The sequence below is a fragment of the Nicotiana tomentosiformis genome, chromosome 9 (assembly GCF_000390325.3).
Source record: "Nicotiana tomentosiformis chromosome 9, ASM39032v3, whole genome shotgun sequence".
Classification (NCBI taxonomy): Eukaryota; Viridiplantae; Streptophyta; class Magnoliopsida; order Solanales; family Solanaceae; genus Nicotiana; species Nicotiana tomentosiformis.
Window position 1 is genome coordinate 53,815,081 of NC_090820.1, and position 19,958 is coordinate 53,835,038.

At 38.8% G+C, this 19,958-nt stretch overlaps 1 protein-coding gene across 6 annotated transcripts; it reads right to left on the bottom strand.

Annotated features, from left to right (window-relative positions):
- Positions 1-10,196: 10,196 nt before the first annotated feature.
- LOC104090954 (putative pentatricopeptide repeat-containing protein At3g16890, mitochondrial) lies at positions 10,197-18,848 on the bottom strand. 6 transcript variants are annotated; one of them, XM_033654730.2, is made up of 3 exons: positions 16,476-18,848; positions 13,126-13,984; positions 11,563-12,339 (listed from the first exon to the last, which is right to left on the bottom strand). In XM_033654730.2, exon 1 carries the CDS (start codon positions 18,712-18,714, stop codon positions 16,591-16,593), a length of 2,124 nt encoding a protein of 707 aa, XP_033510621.1. In that variant the 5' UTR covers positions 18,715-18,848; the 3' UTR covers positions 11,563-12,339; positions 13,126-13,984; positions 16,476-16,590. The 6 variants fall into 6 exon arrangements, with proteins under 6 accessions (XP_070040464.1, XP_033510621.1, XP_009594469.1 ...); XM_070184363.1 differs by lacking the exons at positions 11,563-12,339; positions 13,126-13,984 and adding an exon at positions 10,197-10,331; XM_009596174.3 differs by lacking the exon at positions 13,126-13,984 and having other exon boundaries at positions 11,563-12,235.
- Positions 18,849-19,958: the final 1,110 nt, after the last annotated feature.

The window sequence follows — 19,958 nt, forward strand, 5'->3', positions numbered from 1 at the left end:
GGTAATGAAAATACTGTAATACTGTATATATAGGCTTGCTGCTCTCTTGACTGAAAGAAGACAATACTAAACTGAATATGAAGTCCCGATAAGGAATAATATTGTAACTTATGAGACTAGAATAATGTGAATAAATTCATGTATACGAACTTCTCTTTATGTCTCATTATTAACACATGTAGCTACCAGATCATGCCAAAATAAAGGAAGGCTTAGCCTTAACATACCTTATCACAATCTTTCCAATCACCAAGTTGAACTCACCTCTTCGCACCTTAATCTACAAGAATGATAATAATACTATCGTTAAGTTACGAAAGGTACTACTATCGCACAACGAACGACAAACCTATTTTGTATTAAAACGGGCAGCATCTCCCCTATAATCCTTACTTCCTCAAAATTCAAGATAACACCAACAATACAAGAACAGAAGAATAACAACATATATACATCATTTTCCAGCCCTATATACACCATCAAATACTACAAAACAGCCCAACACACCCCAATCTCTTCGTACACAAAACGACCACCGTAGTAGTGTCAAACGACTCGAAAATGTTATGACAAACGACCAGCCAACCACCCTACATTTATATGGTGTTTATAAACCCCCTTCCTCCTCCAAAACTCCACAAAATAGTAGTAAAACACGCAGCCCAACAGCAACACAAAACAGTCCGCTACAAGTGAATAACTCGAACTCACGGCTTCCGATCACCGTCCCGTGAGTTCTTACAAGTATAGAACGACTTACCATGAATTTACAGCATAAAAAATGGATGAAAGAGAGTAGTAAACTCACCTTATTTGTTGGATAACTCAGCTCCTATCTTGGTTCTTCAAACTCTAAGTTTTACCTCTAATTAGAACTTGAAAGGGAGAGAAAATCAATTAGGGTTTGTGGGAAATTTTTGGGAGGATTATTTGCAGAGCTTATGTATGGTTATTATGCTCTATTTTAAGTCTAATATATGAAGAAAATAGGCCCTTAAAATCCCTCTTTGGACGACCCTAAATGGCCCATTTTTGGGCTTTCATTTAAGCAAGTAGGTGACACACCTACTTGTCACCTAGCAGCTTGCGCAGTATCGCAAAAATGCACATATCTCTCTACTCCGATGTCTTATTGACAAATGGTTTAATGCGTTGCAAAATAAGACTCATAGATATTTAATTTGATGGGTGGAACACCCCATAACTCTAAGTATATTGGGAGAAAATCGCAGTTACATTTGACCCAAAGTTTCAGTAAAACTTATGAATGTAACTTGTGATGACTTTCATCGACTTTTGTTCCACAACTCGCTTGACATCAAAACATAACACACGGATGTCATACAAATAATATAAATCATAACATAATCTCCTTATCATGTTAATCACCCTAGTCTCACCCCAAAGGTACATGTTATAACATTTCCAACTTGTCGACTTTCGATGAAACATTGTTTTATTTAATTGCTTTAGCTTCTGAACTGTCCAACCCTCTTTGTACTTGTTGTTCATGATCTTCAATATTTGTAACCTCAGAGGTAACATGATTAACTTACTTTATATACTTTTAAATATTATATCATTTTTGGTCCTACATTAGTTTGCTTACGATTCATTTTTACGTACGAAAATATAGGGTGTAACATGGACTTTACAGCATGAACCTCGAGAACAAAACAGTGAGGCCGATGCACTTGCAAGTTTAGTGTCAGCGGTCGAGGAAGATGAGATCAACTCGGGGACTGTCGTTCAACTCTCGAGATCCATGATCGGGGAAGGTCACGTCGGGATAAACTCTACAAGCTTAACCAGAGATTGGAGGAATAAATATATTGAATACTTGAATAATGGAAAGCTCCCATCGGACCCTAAAGAGTTGAGGGCCCTACGAAACAGAGTTGCTCGATTCACATTGGCTGAAGATGGAACATTATACAGAAGGACATTCGATGAACAATTGGCAGTATGCTTAGGACTAGGAGACGCTGATTATGTTCTACGAGAGGTCCATGAAGGCACTTGTGGGAACCACTCCGGCGCTGAATCACTGATTCATAAAATCATTAGAGCAGGATACTACTGGGATAGCATGGAAAAAGACACTAAAGAGTTTGTTCGAAAATGTGATAAATGTCAAAGCTTTGCACCGATGATCCATCAGCCCAGAGAACAACTTCATTCAGACCTATCCCCATGGCCATTCATGAAATGGGGGATGGATATCGCCGGCCCTCTACCATCAGCCCCAGGTAAAGCCAAGTTCATTTTATTTATGACTGACTATTTCTCTAAATGGGTTGAAGATAAGCGTTCGAGAAAGTGAGAGAAAAAGAGGTAATAGACTTCATCTGGGATCACATCGTATGTCGATTTGGGATACCTGCCGAAATAGTGTGCGACAATGGAAAATAATTTATCGGCAGCAAAGTGACAAAATTCCTCGAAGACCACAAAATAAAAAGGATATTATCAACGCCGTATCACCCTAGTGGGAACGGGCAGGCCGAGTCGATGAACAAGACTATTATTCAAAACCTAAAGAAAAGGTTGAACGACGCTAAGGGAAAATGGGGAGCAATTCTACCCAAAGTCCTTTGGGCATATCGAACAACGTTAAAATCCAGTATGGGGGAAACCCCGTTCTCCTTAGTATATGGCTCTGAAGCCTTGATTCCAGTCGAAGTCGGGGAACCCAGTGCCAGGTTTTGACATACAACAGAAGACTCAAATCATGAGGCTATGAATACTAGCCTTAAATTATTGGATGAAAAACGAGAAGCCGCACTCGTTTGAATGGCTGCACAAAAGCAACGAATCAAAAGATACTACAATAGGAGAACCAACCTTCGCCACTTAAGAGTCGGGGACTTAGTCCTGAGGAAAGTCACCATCAACACTTGAGATCCTAGTGAAAGGAAGCTCAGCCGAAATTGGAAAGGACCCTACCAAGTCCTCGACATCGTCGGAAAGGGATCTTATAAGCTTGGCACGATGGATGGCGAACAACTGCCAAATAATTGGAACATATCGCTTCTCAAACGGTATTATTGCTAAGGTATGACTTTATTCCCTTTTCCATTTATATATTCGACACTAACTCACTGCAGATGATCGATCGAAGATATCAAGACATCAGGTTTTAAAGCACACGTTGCACTCTTTTTTTCTTAGATCGGTTTTTGTCCCAAGTGGGTTTTTCTGGCGAGGTTTTTAACGAGGCAACAATTATATGCTACCCGAGGATGATTCCACCGTATCCAAGGCTTATTTACAATCAACCTCGAATACTGGGGGGGCATCACCCTCAGATGTTACATTTTCGATGAAAATACTTCGTGTCAAAGGGTCTTGATAGAGAAACTTTGTAATGGGCCAAACGGTCGAATGAACCGTGTCCGTATAGATTAGTCGAACCACGATGGAAAAACATGTACGCATGTATAAATTATACAAAGAAGCATTCTTTCTATATCAAACATCTTGTGTCTCAAAGAAAATTTTCTACTATACAAGCTTCATACTTATGATTTTGTGAGAAATGGCTCAAAGGCCAAGTGCAAATATACCTCGTACACTCGAGGACTGCTGTCGATGATCGACATATTCGAGTAATCTAAACTCAACTTCATAAGACCTCAAAGAGGCACGCCTTGATATATAGGCCAAGGGCATCACTCTCGGGAACTAACACTTCGAACAAGTTCAGAGTGTTATTGGGAAATAAGCCTAAGAGGCATACCCAAAGGCTACGGCCAAATTAAAATGGCTCGGAAACGTCTGAATTCCGCAATAAATAAGGCCTTCGAATTCTTTGAAAAAACCGGTTTTAAAAGGCTACCATCGGCATGTAATCAAAAGGGCTTCAATAAAATCAGCCCTCGAAAAACCTTAAGAGGTATCAAATTATCTTAACACAAACGTGCTAAGGCACAAAAAGCAAAGGGGTTTCAATCGACATCGAACCCTCAAAAAATCTAATGGGTAAAGAATACGTGTTAAGACATAAAGGAATTTGTTTTTACTAAGTATTCTAAGTCGAAAAAGGGAAAATAGCCATCTTTTAGAGGCCATATCAGCCCAATCTAAAGAGCCTAAGGGCCAATACACTTAGAGTTCGATATTTTGTTCTCACTTAATTCGGACCTAAGGGTTCCACTATTCCGAGCTCAAATAAAATATAGCTCGAGGATTCATCATTATTTGATATAAAACCTTAAGGAGTCTGTTACTGTGAGTTCAAAACTTACACGAACTCGGCTATAAAAGCAGCACATTTACGGCTTCGATCAAGCCATCCAAAATTAAAATCCCGAACATATTGTTAAGCTAGGGGACTCGCACTCGCTTAACTAAAAAACCTAAGGGTTTGTTCTACTCTGAGTTCGAGCTATTGCTCACTCCATTATAGAGGCTACAGTAACCCGATTGCAACATAGTTTTCACAAGGCAAAGGCAAAATAGAATTTATCATAAATAAGAAATCGGAGACTAAACGGAAAGAAAAGAAATCTTTCATATATGCAAAGTATTTACAAAGACCACACAGGGTCTTACACAAAAAACAAAAGGAGAAAAAAATCCTAAATGCCTAGTCCGCCTCGGGAGCTGCATCTTCGGGAGCTTCATCTTCATCTCCGCTCTCGGATCCACTCGCGGAGTCTTCTTCATCGGAAATCAAAGCTCCGGCCTCGTCCTCCAAAACCTTCGCATTCTCGATATCAGCCGTGAGGTCGAAGCCACGAGCATGTACCTCCTCAAGAGTCTCTCTTTGAGACTGGCGCCTAGCATGCTCGGTAACACGGGACAATCTAACCTTAGTAGCGTTAGAAATTTCCTTTTCCCGAGTGTTAGCGGCTTCAGCATCAGCTCGGTAGGAGGCCACGAGAGCCTCTGCCTCGGAGGGGGCCCTTGCAAGCTCAGCGGCCAATCGAGTCTCGAGCTCTTCAACCTTTTAGGCTCGGGCCAAGTTCTCCTCCTTCACACTTTAGAGTTGATGCTCAACCGAAGACAGTTGGGCCCGAACAGCTTCTTTCTCCAAGGAGAGACGGTCCATGTTCTGCTTCCACCCCAAAGTCTCTGCCTCTTTCATCTTGGCCTCCTCACGAAGCTGCTCAACCAATTCGGCCTTCTGCTGAACCTGCACGATCAAAGTGTTAGTTGCCAATATCAAGTTAATATATAACAAGATCCCAAAATTTTACATTACTCATTCAATGAGCTTGGTCTAATCTCGATGAGTTCTTGTCAGCTCGGCTAGAATGCTCATGAACTCCTCTTCTTTTTGCACATAGAGGAGTTTGAGGGCATTTCTCTCCTCCGTAAGCTTTTTGAGATCAGCCTCACATCGGGCCAGCTCAGCTCGGTACTTGGAAGATGCTTCTCGATGGAGCGATATAGCCTGTACAAAAACAAAGAAAATTAGACTTAGAGAAATAAGAACAAACGCAAGCATGGTAGCATAGGCTAAAACTCACTTGGTTCAGAAGCCGATGAGCCTCATCAAAAATGAGTGATGCGTCAAGGTCGGAAACATCATCGACCCCCGTAAAGAAACTATGAAATATATCATCCCCTTCGGGGGCCGTCCCTACATCGGGGGTCCCCATGGACCGGGCATTCCGAAACTGCCCCTCAGAGAACGTGGGGTTGGGCGGCGAATCGTCAAAATTAATTGTCCCGAGCGAGTCACTTGGGACATTCTCTTCTCTTTGAAGGGCCTCAGAACTAGACCCTTTGGGCACACCCGTCGGTTGCTCCTCACGGCAGGAGGCATCATCAACACCCGATGATTTGGAGACTTTGCTCGGACCTTCCCCCGAGATCACCTTGTTCTGCGGCCGAACCCCATCGACCGTCACCGGCTCAGCAGCTTTTGAAGCTTCGATGCTTTCCCTCTTTCAAGCCACCAGCAGGCAGTCGGTATCTTCTCCCTCCTCGTCTTTATTTCGTAGCGTTTGGACTACATCGGCAGGCAGAACGGCGAGATCAGTCTTCGACTTTCGAGCCCTGCTTTTCTTGGGCCTTGGGGTATCTGGTGGCGAGGCGTTTCTCCTTTTCTTATCTTAGATCGGCTTAGGGACCTCCTCTTCCTTGAGGGTAGGTGGCCTCATAACGACATTATCTTTAAGACCTGTTGAGAAGAAATCAAGTTAAAAGGAAGTATTTCACGGGAAAGCATCAAACACGGACAGGGGAACTTACCATGATTTTTGGCCTCCCATCGACCCTTGGCTAAATCACGCCACGAGAGCTCAGCATATGAAGAGGTTGAAACCAGTTGTCCAACCCAACCTGCAAGGTCCGGGACTGCACCAGGAAACCAGGGGGAAGCTGCACCATAAAGAAGAATATAGATGAGAAGAGGTAAAGGAAACATAACAAGTAATCAAACGTTATCGGTGAAGTTCTACTTATGCTTCATGTTTCTTCGGGGAATAGCATCTTCTCGACGGGGATTAAATCGGAGGTCCTAACTCGGACAAACCGGCACATCCATCCTCGATCCTTGTCCTCGTCTATGCTCGAGAATAGCACCTTCGTGGCTAGGCGCTGAAGCCTTATCAGTGTGCCTCGATAAAGACGGGGGTTTATAGCCTAATTAGATGATCGAGGGTGAAAGACATCCCTTCGATCTTGCTCGAGAAGAATCTGAGCAAAATGACAATACGCCAAAAAGAGGGGAAGATCTGGCCTAGGGTTACCCGATATTTGCGGCAGAAGTCAATTATGACGGGATCGACGGAACCCAGTGTGAAAGGGTAAGTATACATACTTAAGAACCTTTTCACATGAGTGGTGATGTCCTCTTCGGGGGTAGGAATCACCACCTCTTTATTCTCCCAGTGACAGTCCTTTTTCACCTGCTCGAGATCGCCTTCGGATATCGAACAGATGTATCTAGACATGGGCTCACATCGGCCAGGAACCGAAGAGGGTTTTTTGACTTTAAAGTCGGAAGTAAGTTCACATGGCCCAGGGATGCACTCTTCGATACGTGGCTCCACCGGTGTTTTGCCACCGGTCGGCCGCGATGAGGAGGCCTTTTCTTCTTGAGGAACGGTCTTTGATATTTTTTCCATTGCTATATGAGGTTTAAGGAAGGAAAAGGCGGAATTTGCATTTTAATAAGAGATTGGCAAACGGAAACCGACAAAGTTGATGGATTTGAAGAGAATAGAAGAGCTTTTGAAGATTAGAAGAAGTTTGAATGTAAAGTTTGAAAAGATTATGAAGGTGGTCTATTTATAATAGCCACTTTGGCGGTTTGAAAGAACTGGTGGCCGACCATCAACTAGCGTTAATTAATGACCTTAGGAACTACGCAGACGTGACGCTTCAATCGCACTGTCGCTTACGTCACGATGTTGACAAAATAATTGATCGAGGTACTAAATCAAAGGCTCAGTTCGTTTCTTCTCATTACACTCCAAGAAATAAGGGGACTATCTGTATACGGTCAAAATCGGGCCTACCCGATTTTGCTGTTTGATCGAGGTAAGGGAGTTGCATCGGGGGTAGCCTCATAATAAATCAGATCCGAGCTCGAAGATGAGACATCAAGCCTAGAGGTCGAAGTGTATGTTGAAACCGAGGCCAGCAACAATCGAGATCAAGTATGACCGACTTCGAGGGGAGCATAATAACGGAATGGCGAGATATCAGTAACCGGTCGAAGATCAAGGCATGAATCTCGGGACGGATATCCGTGATTGGTTAAGAATCATGGCGTGAATCTCAGAACGGACCAAATCAGAAGCGGTTAACTAGCTATTTATACGATACCTTTCTGTAATTAGAGACATACCATAATTAGGTTTCCTCTACTATATAAAGAGGAGTTCCAATCATTTGAATGGCATCATGATTCACTGATAAGAATATACATATACGCTGCTTTCTTTGTCTTACTTACTGTCCATCCTCTGTTGTTCTTATTAAGTAACCTCGAGACTATCTCGAATCGAGGTCGAGGCATTGTTTGCAGACCGGTTTGATTTATTTTATTGTCCAATTTATATATTTAATTTGTTGTTTATCAATTGGTGCTGGTTTAAATCACATATCTTTAAAACCACAATATAAGTTTAATTGTTACTCAATTTTTAGGGTAAATATATATATATATAGAGAGAGAGAGAGGGAGAGAGAACGGATAAACCCTTTCAAAACAACTTTCTTTGCACTTCGTTTCGTAGGGGTGTAGACAGTATGGAACCTTTTTATGTGTCCTTGTACCAAGGAGGGAGGGATCTAATATCCTATTTTTGGTCCCCACGGCATGCTTTCCATCTTTTGAAATGAGTCTTTGCGGAGATAGATTCAGAATTGAAATTTTATGGGTTTAACTTTTTAGTATTAAACACATTATATTTTTAAAGATATGAATTCATATATATAATTTGTTATAATTTTAGTGGATTATACACATAAATTTATGCTCGATATCGAGAGTTTTATATTCAATTGACCCGTAGCGTAAATGCTACATCCTCCCTGAGTCCTTGAGATATCTATGGCATTTCTTTTATCAATCTTAATTATTCTCATCGTCATGAACCCCTTTGTTTACTCCTCAATATAGTTGTCGCATGGACTATATATTAAGATTTGCAGTACTGATTGAGGAGGTCCACACAAAAAGATAACTCGCAACAAAAAAATTAGTTTAAGAAGATATCGTTCAAGAAAGAAAGTATAATCGTATGTTTTGGGAAATGAATATCTGTAAATTCGAATCTCTTCAATTATAGATTCACGTTTATAAATGGTAGAATGTTAATTTGCAATGAACCTCGCCCCATCCTTGAAGATTATCCAACCCCATTTCATATTTCCTTTCGTCTGAAAATAACGATCACATGGCTTTTCTTTTGAAGAGAGAAGCTTCCACAACTGATCTGACTGTAAATTTACTCAGTGCTATTTTTCCTGCAAGGAATTTTGCCTTTTGGTATGGTGAGCAGATGAATTAACGAGCATAGACATTAATTTTGTCATATAATTCAGAATGAATAATTATCTAACAAACACTCTGGGGTGCTTATCTACAACAATGGCCCAAATGGAACAAGAATTTCCAAGAAATAAATGTTACAGCTGAAAACATTCTTATCCAGATCAACACCAAACATTGAACAGATAGGCTTTTGTTCACTACAACCTACCAGCACTACCACTTGTCAAATTGAACAACACCAAAAACTAGAATGCTCCATCTAAATCTATAAGCTACTTTTTCTATCAATACCCTTACTTCAACATTTCTTTAAAGGAAGAAAATGTGTGTCAAAGACATAAGAACAACACCATGTAGCATGAACTTGGAAGCGCGAAGAGCAGTGCCACCATCAGCTTCGATGTGCTCAGCAACATTGAAGTAACCTGTCGCCACATTGTACAATGAGCTCAACTTCTATAGTAAAACAATTTTTACACTCAAGTCATCTAAAAGACAATTTCAGGTATAAGAGGTGGGATTAGTAATCTGAAAAATAAGACAGGTTACCTGCTACAACAAGTTAAAATATAATGATAAAATCCTTTCAGAATTAGGTTAGTATATCATGTAGTATTGCGTAATATTCTCCTCAAGAATTTTGCTTTCGATACTAGAGAAAAAGCATAACATCAGCATGTTCTCTAAGTTTTTCTTTCAAAATGTTCTCACTTGCAACAATATATCTTTCGCGCATTTTTGTATAGTAAAGTAGACGGACTGGAGAAAGTTTAACCTCTTCTGGGGCCGTAGCTACATCCTTCCTTGATAGTCTCTTCGAGCTCCCTAATGGTGGCCTTATTATAGAATCTGAAGTGTGACAGTATATTTCCAAGACAATTTAGCACAAGGTGTGTCTCCTTCAAGCATGGTCCGCTGCAATATTGATCGGTATATTCAGGTGGTACATTGAGATCCCCTGTCTCAGTCAGTCTATAAGCCTCCTCACAACTGGTGTATATCTGCAGCTTCATTTAAACTAAGTTACTCATCATTAGTTATTGCATTTCAAACTGTATTCCATATATATGCTATTTCCAACTATAAACTCACATATATAAGCGATGCTTTCTTGCTTAATTGCAACATAGGCAAAGATTAAGTGAGAACATTGATGTCTAAGAATTACTTACCTGCTTATCGCTGAAACATCGCAAAGCTTTAGAGAAAAGATAGCCAGGTTGAGCATCAGCTGTGCCAGTGTCACCCCCATATTCATGAGGATAATCTCCGTTTTGCGATGAATATCCTCCATTTGTGCCTCCATAATTTGGCAGATATTCATTTTCAAGTACTCCTGCAGCTGCGGTTTGAGTCCCATAATCATCTGCTTTCCCTGTCAAGAACAATTTGCACTCACATGAACTATCAGATGACTAGAAGATTAACATTGGAAAAAGAAGAAAAGTAGAAAGCATATGTCACCTAGTTTGAAGGGGAAAAACAAGATGCAAGTCACGGCTAAAGCTTGAAGAGAATACTTCATGTTAATGGAAACTGCCATCTCAAAAAATGAGTAGTATATGACAGACATTTCAGAAAGGACAAGTTTGTGCTGATTATATATAAAGCAAGTAGTGCCTGAAACCAAGATCTTCTGTTGTATTTCACACGTAATAGATTCCAGAAAGTGAATAATTTCTCCAAGATTTAAAACAATAAATTTTTGGGGAATGTTCTACATTGAGGATGGTTGTAGATTTTATATTTGAAAATTTCAATTAAGGTATGGAATTGTAACGAAGCTTGTAACTGAAGAATCTACAATAGTCAAGTAAAACAAGAGAAATTTCATGGGGAAAAGTAAAAGAAATGGGTGATCTGCTCGATGGAAACTTAAAATATTGGACGGTCTAAAAAGGTGACTAAAAGCAGAACGCAGTTGAACTGCAACGGCCATTACTTGCTTGAGGTCTTTTGCATTAGAAATCAAACCTAAAAGATCCATTCTTGTGCTGGAAGTTATCCTACATAGTACTGCTCTCCAATTTTCTAGAGTTCTATTGGATGTAGTGTCGTTCGTTGCCCAACTCACGCCATGAAGGCATTTTTAAAAATTAAAATAAAAAGCAAATACGAAAAGGGCAATTTTTTTATAACTATGTCGTTCAGATATGCTAGCACACACCACAATTATTTTATTGAGTACCTTTTACCTCCCACCTAACCAAATCCTAAAACCAAAAACGCTTTATGAGGTGTCAGCTTGCATATATTGGGTAATTCTACCCATGGAGTAATAAATACAACAGAAATTTTACGAGAGCTAGCTCGCACACCATAACCCTTCCATTGATACCTACTACCACCCATACAAGTATCTGGTAACTATACATGCCAAGTCTTAGAAACAAAAAAGTTTTACAGGGTCTGGTAGGGAAACATTTTTTATTTTTCATGTATACATAGCAAAAATCTTAAAGGTTACATGGATGAATATGATAACTTAAAATCTCTGTCTTAGGTCAGAAAGCAGCAACAGAAAACCCAACCTCCAGAAGCAAGCCATTGTAGCTTCGGTGGGTAGGAATAAGGGACAATATGAAGACCTACATCCATTCTTTAGATCAGAATATCAAGAATTCACTTTTAAGTGTTCACATTAGCAAAATGTTACATGTGACTGGGAACAAACTTATAAATCGTTAGTCCTTGTCATGGTTCCTCATTCAAGCACCAAGTAATAGAAATACATTGATACAGGGGGGGATGTATATTGAACTTTTGATGATTCCTTAGCCAGTAGTACTTCTGGGAAAGATAGGAGAAATATTGAAATAAGGTGAAAGACCAAGCCCTGAAAGTAAAACATTTTCAGCTAACACAGCTTTCAATGATCAAATATCTCCATTTCCTTTACGAGAAGGGGCTTAAACCACATGTCAGGAGCATGTTTGGCCCTCTATATTGCTATCCAGCTTATGTTTGGCCCTCTTTACATGGTTGAAGTAGTTAAGAAAAACTTCTTTCATAGAAGTGCATGAGCACAAAGACTTAAACCGGTCATGAGTACAGTTCACTCCATCTAGACTAGAACAGAGATGAAAAGGAAGAAAAGATTCATCATCATGTATGGAGGCAGACAAAAAACCTTTTACAAATTAACACCCAGGTTTCATGTATAAGATCTAAACAAAGGCTCCATCTTCGCGTTCACAGTGAAGCATCCATAGTATGTATTGGTTTGGTATTGATAAGAACGAGCCAGTAACTCCTTCTTCCTTTAGTCAGGTCCTTGATCTGAAAATCAGATTTCTTAAGATCAATTAAGCACCTCATTATTATTCCAAATCTCACAGAAAAACGAGTGCATGCTACTTTGCTTTTAACAGCTCATTCACTTCCTGCGCATAAAAGAAGGATGAAAATGAACTAAAAGTTTAAGTATAAAAATTTTCTTCATCCTCATTTTGAAGAAAAAAGTAAGCTGAAATATCAAAAATTACCAGAATTTCAACCCCAGTAGATATAAAACATCAAGATGTCACAGAGGAGATATACAAAGTGAAACTTACGCAATCCAAGACAAGCAAATTATAAAGGAGATATACAAAGTGAAACTTTCGCAATCCAGGACAATTAAAGTATAATGTAAACCAGCTTAAACAGCAACCCAATCAGATATACAACATCAAGATTTCTATAGAGATATTAAGTTGCTCGGACACGGGTGCGGGTGTCCGACACGGGTGCGGATCTAGAGATCGGATCCTTCGAGATGCAAATTCTAAGATTCGGGGATACAGATCCTAGTACGGATACGGGTGCAGGGATCCGACTAAAAATAATTAAAAATATAAAAATATCTCTAAATTATGAGAAATTTTGTGGAATACTTACGTATAGCTTGTAAAGTGTGGATTTCTTTTTTATTCTCAAGTTGTAGATAAGTAAAGGATTGATTCCCTAGAGAAGGTATGCTATTTTTTTCAAATTTACCCTAGTTTTGGTTATGATTTCAGGAATCAAATTCTATCTCGTCTAGACTTTTTCCGTCCGTCGTGGTCAAAGTACCCAAAATTGTTTGACCAGATCCGGCATGGATCACATATCCACACCTATACTAGTGTCGTGTCGACACGGGTGCGGCAACTAAATTGCTGTGTCGAAGCAACTTACTAGAGAGATACCTAAAGTTAAACTTGCTGTTTTTCCAAGGCAGATCAATCAAAGACTGCTGCTCCTTGGAAAAGCAAAGCCACTCCTCATATAAAAGGGGAGATCTATTAGAATTGTGGCACAGGCACATAAATGCATGAGTGAAAATTCTAACCCCCGACACTTTTCTAACAGAAGTCCTAAAAACAAGAATAATTTAATACAAATACTCTTCTACTAGGAGCATCTAAAACAATGCTTAGTGGAAAAGTCTCTATAACATTATCAATAGCTAAAAGATTGGAAGTCCTTGGAAACCAAAGACTCAGAGGTGTTGCAGAAATCTCCTAAAAGTAAAGGGTGTTGCGATAGTTACAGAATACCATCTCAGATCTAACAATTTTTATTGAATAATGTAAGTCTTGTGGTTTAAGAAATTGTTAAGCCGGAGAAGTTAAAAGCATGAACTACAACTGGGAATCACTTCACACATATGCACCTATCATTTCTGCTAGTTCACCATTATTAGAAAATCTCCAATTGCACAAATATTTTACATGGACAACGTTGTCCAATTGAAACCACCAAAAGTATTGTCGGACTTCAACCAAATCCCCGAACTACAACAATTCTTTTATTTTCAAAATTATGTAATTGATATCCCACAATGAAAGTGCTATAGAAAAAATTTATGATGATGTAGTCCAAGTCAAAGTTGCGTGCATCTCGACTACTTCACCAGGTACTTGCTACTTCCCACTAGTAAAAGTTATTGGATAACTCTGCCCATCACTACTTAAATAGATGTGAAGAAATCATCTAACTTTTTTGCCTCCACTGGAAGTTGAGTCCATTCCAACTTCATTGACGGCTAGGTCACCTTTGGGTGCTCTGCGAACATAATATGATTATTTTCTCCTTTTTTTTAATAAAGGCTCTACAAACATTATATAATATGTACAATGTAATTAAAAATACCCAAATCAAGCCAACTATCTGTGCAAACTGGAGAATCCTTGTTACACCTAAAATAGAGATTAGATACAAAAGGAACACAACCTTAAACTATGGAGTTTTAATCCTTCAAACATTCTACTAAACCATTTTTTCCCAAATTGTATGGAAATTGCATAGGCAGTCGTTCTTCGTCGTGTCCATCTTGTCCTCCAATACACCATTGCCTCTGCTACAGTTATTGGTTTTAACCCATGAAATATTAAACAAAATGTATATTACAAACAGCAAATCCAAAATTCAAAGCTACAATATTGAAGGATTAGCAATAGTAGGTAAAACCGACTAAAATGCCTGCCTTCTGCCAGCACAATATTAAACACGGGGGGGGGGGGGGGGGGAATTAATTAAATGATCAAAGCATTGGTTGTTTGAACAAAGGTTCAAACAAAATGTGAAGGATCCTCGCCACGCCACCCCTTCAATACAAAGTCTAGAGCGTTGATGTACACCTGGATGCTTCTTCCTTCATCAATTTAGGACCGGCTAGGAAGACGTATATTCAGGAAACCTAGCTCTCAACAGCTTCTTACTAGTAGGTCATAGGAATATTCAAAAAATCACGGAGTAATCTTTTTTCATTTGTTTAGACATTCACAAGAAGTAATTGAGTGAACTACTGACAGTAGTTCCACTGTCACTTCTTCGTATTTCGAAAAGGAAAAGAAAACATCATTGTAAGAAGACTCCATAATATTGAAATAAATATTAGTATAAAAATCATTTGTTTCGTGTATTTCTATTTGGTGTGTAAAGAAAAAATTACTGTAGCATAGAATGATTGAGACTGCTTATTTGCTAACGGTGGTTGAGTAACCCATTCATTTTGCACATTCTTCCAAAACATTTGGCGTATTCAACTGATGAAATTCTATGATATATCGGATGAAAAGAAAAATACAATGTTGAATGAGGTGATCAGCATCCTCTCCATGATTGTTATATATACAGCACCAGCTCACTGTAACTCTTGGCCTCCTTAAATTGTAGGCTGCCAAGATGGAACCTGATGCTGCATTCTATGCGAAGAAGCAACATTGTTAGGTGCCTTGGACTTCCATAATGACAACTATATCGGGTTTAACCCATCCCCATTAAGTAAAATGTTATAGTATGACTTCACTGAAAAGCATCTTGTGGATACGCCATTCCATATTAACTTATCAGAATCTTATTTACCGGATATTCCATATTAATTTATCAGACTCGCCAATTAGTGTTCTGTAAGACTCTTCTACATCAATTCGTTCTATAATCCTAATTGGGGTTTACTAAAAGATAAGTCAATTGATTACTGCCCACTGCACTTTTAAGTAATTCAGCAATTGTAGTCCTTCTAGCTGTCATGATGGAGAACACATTAGATAACTTTCAGATTATTTCTACACCTCACAGCAAGCCCTATCCTATCTGACTGCCATTGCTGACCAAAATAAAATTAACCTTAAGAAGTCTGTTCCTCACGAATATGGTCTCAAGAAGTCTAGAATTAATTTTCCATGCCAACACATCCTGAGCAGTCCTGAAATTTAGCTCTGACAGCAAAACGTGACTGCTATATTTTAAAACCCCTGATGACTCCACTAAGATGATTGCATATGCCATCTCTGACTAATGCTGTTTATATTTCACCGAAACAAAGAAGAATAAAGCAGTTCTGTTACAAATTAAGCCCAACGTACAATTTTCCCAGTTGACAAGTTATATTAGATGCTTCAACTAACATTATAAATTATGAACTGCTGCTTAGTAGTAATAGGTCACACCTAATTGCATACAATAGAAACATTTAAAACAAGAGAAAATATCTCTCAACAGAATACACAGATATTTGTCTATTGAGAAAGTCCTGTGACATCTTTCTATTTTTGATTTTGTCAATTAAATAGGAAAACTTATGACCACAAAATGACCACAAAAGTCAACATCTGATCATCAGGAGTCATAGAGTAGCGCCTTTACTTTATACACTTGTCCATTCCTAGTCCATTAGACTGGCACTATATTATAACTAAATCCCACTTTTCCCTCTCAAGACATTTGAAAATCGTTTTCGGGAAAGGAATAAAATTTAAGCTCCTGTCCGTCTAGTAATTCTTTTTGTCCTTCTTGCCTCCTTAGCATCTTTTACCATTAGGATTTTATAATTGCAAATACAGTGACCAAAGGAGCAAAGATTGGAAGAAGGTATATTTTTATTTAGAAAAACATCAAAATAATTAACAACTTAGAAATCAAACAGACATATTTATAAAAAAAAAAGTGTATAGGGCAACAAAAGAAGCAGAAGAAAACGAGGAAAAGCTCAGAGACATAGAGGAGATTATAACACCAAACCTATAGTAACTTATCAGGAAATCAGTCATACCTATATTACATTCGGCTCCAGCCTGTTGAGACAATAGCAATGCTATGTTCATGGTGGGCTAACGAGCAGCGTAGGTTGTCGGCTTTAAGTGATAATCACTCCTAAAGAAAAGATACTATGAAGTAGTAACGGGTTCCAATAGCATCCCCTTTTTCCTGCACTCCCTTAAAACATCCCGAGCTTCTTCACTACATCTTGATTGGACAATTGAATCGAAATATAATTTACATGTGGAAGCATCGGGGATGCATCCAATTGCTTCCATTGACAAAAACAAGTTCTTAGCTTCATCAAATCTCCCCGAGTTAAATAAGGCCCTTATAAATGCACCATAAGTATGATTATTAGGGCTCAAATCCAGTGTCGACATGCTTACAAGAAGCCTTTGTGCCTCATCAATCTTATTCATCCTACAAAAACTTTGAATTAAGGCATTGAAGGAGAAAACATCTGCTTTTATTCCATCATCTTGCATTTTTCTTAATAATTTCATTGATCCACCAACATCTCCGAGGACACAGAGTGAACGAATTAAGATATTGTAAGTAACAGCGTTTGGAGCAACTCCCCATTCTACCATCTCTGTGAAACAGTCTAAAGCATCGTCAATCCGGTTTACTCTACAAAGGCTATCAATCAGTGAACTAAATGTGAAAATGTCTGGTCGAAAACCATGTTCCAGTAGCATGACCAGTAGCTCACGAACCTTGTCAACCTCCCCTACCTTAGAATGTCCACTAATAAGAGTGTTGAAAGTTACAAGATTGGGAGTGAGACCTCTCTGAAGCATGTCTTTAAAAGCCTCTGAGGCTTTGTCCATCATTTTGATTTTGCAGAAGCAATCAATGACCCGGTTATAGAAGAATGTGTTAGATACAAGACCATCCTTAAACATCTGGAACAAATATTCATTCCCCTTTTCTACTTTCCCTGCTTTGTAAAGAACATCAACAAGTGCAAGATATATATCAATACTAACCTTCATACCTCGAACAGTGATAAAGTCTAACATCTGACAAGTATCATCAAGCTCTAATCCTTTGATTAAACAAGTCAGTACAATGTTAATAGTAGAGTTATCCAGGACGTAACCTCTATCAACTGATATTCTTAAAAGTTGGGCTGCTTCTGTTGGCAAAGAATTAGTACTAAGGCAATGTAGCACGGAAGCAAAAGCTATATTAGGCAAGGCAGGTTCTTTCTCTAACCATCTAGATAATAATTCAAAACCCTCATCTGGTGGCATACAACGAAATACCCCATTAACCAATGATCTTACAGTAGCTTCAGTTGGAACAATATTCCTATCCTTCATTCTCCGGAAGAGCTCAAAAGCCTCATCCACCCTTCTAGCATTGCAAAACCCATCAACCAAAATGGTGTAAGTAAACACATTGGGAGAGTATCCCGCTCCTTCCATCTGTTTAACCAGACGAATCGCTTCCTCCACAACCCCAACCTTACAAACTCCATGAATGAGAATATTATACGTAAACCTATCCGGATTACAATTATCCACCTGCATTTGCTGAAACTTTAGATAAGCTAAGTCAAGTGAATTGGACTTGACCAACGCATCGATCACTGCATTATACAACCTAGTACTAGGAGCGAGTCCCAAATAAGAAACCTGCTCCAAAATGTCAGCACAGTACTTCCCCAAGCCTAATCTCCCCCAACTACCAATCAGAACACAAAGCAAATCCACAGTAATTACATTTCCAGAGTTTCTGATATCCTGAACTAGCTCAGCTGACAACAAAAGGGGACCTTTTCTATACAGTGCATTACCTAAGACCCCCTTAACTGATTGATTCTTGGCAAAAGAGGGACAAATATTCGAAATCCAGATGTAAAATCTAAAAGGGTGTAATGGATTTTCTTGATTATGTAGAATACTAACAACTGCTTGCTGATTCAAAGTAACCCTCTTGGCTTTATACTCATGGTTTAGCAATAAATACCAGTCATTTCTTGCAAGAATCTGAGTAAAATATTCGTAATCAATACTACTTCCTTGAAGGTTTCGATTTTTAGCTGCAATTGAAGTGTTGGAACTCCAGTTCAACGAAGACTTACCGGGTGAAGTTTGTTCAGTGGTGGTGCAGCTAGTGGTCGCAACAGAGTCAAGATTTGAGGGTTTGGGAGTAATGGGTCTGAGGGAATTGTGGTTTAGTTTAGAGAGATTTGTGAAAGCAGGTGAAGAAGCCCTTGAAGCTAGAGAGGAGAACCCTCTCATACTCTTTCATTCCCCTTTGGAAATCACAGAGTTCAGTTCTGTATGCGACTATGTTTTGTTCTTTACTGTGTTATTAGCTTGACCCCTCCTAAGCTTCATGGAGAGAATTTAACCAAAGAGACCCTCCGTCTCGAATTAAAGAAAGAGCGACTTCTTTTAGCAGACTTTATTTTCTCCTCTTTTTTTTTTTACACAATAAAGCTTGTGTGTGTCAATGACTAAAAAGTAAAAACAGATTAAATGGAGTGGAGACAAAATTATAAATACAAAAATGTTGGGGCTTTTAATTAATCTTTTGGCAAAAATACATACATTTAGCCAGTGTACCTCAACTAGACATAGGTGTGTCGTGGATATCCGGATCCGGCAGATGTTACGATCCAAAATCCTAGAAAGGCTGCGATGGCGCCTAACCCGGCAAGCCAACACTCAACAACAATAATAGAGTCCAATTATATAAGTCATCAACTGATTCGTGATATGAATAATAACACGGAATTAGTCATAAATCAATATCATAAGTACATAATCAATGACACGGTCTAAACACGATTACAACTATCTAACAAGCACCCAAAACCCAATGTCACATCATCACGAGCATCTAATAAGAGTAACTAGTTTCAACTAAACAACAATAACATTTGTCGGAAAAGAAATACATAAACAGAATTAGATATTTAGGGAAGAAAGACTCCATGTTTTGTGGATCGGATCAAGTGAAGCAGCTCACCACGAAGTTTTCAATAAAATACTCCTACTCAACTCGATTGGTACAACTAATACCAGTCTCAGAACCTGTACAAAAATATGCAGAAGTGTAGTATGAATATAAAACTACAGTGCACAGTAAATATCAAGTCTAGCCTCGAAGAAGTAACAATGAGGGGTCAATATCAACACTTACTAACAAATCAAATAAGCATATGAAAAATAATTAGAACATGGAATAAAGTATGATATCATCAATCAACTCCATCAGTAGAACACAGTAAATTTGGAATTTAGACACGCTTTTCAGATAAAGATATATAATACAATATCAGCTATCTCAATTCTTTTCATAATCATGATATGAGTTCAACAATATTCATATATATCTAAGAGCCACTGTAGGAGTCTCTGCTACAAATGCATGCTCATGATCTAATACCAAAACCTCATTGCACAAAATCATATATCTCACACTAGTCAAGTGTCCAAACTAGCACCAACATGGGTACCTGCGCTCACAGAACCCAAAG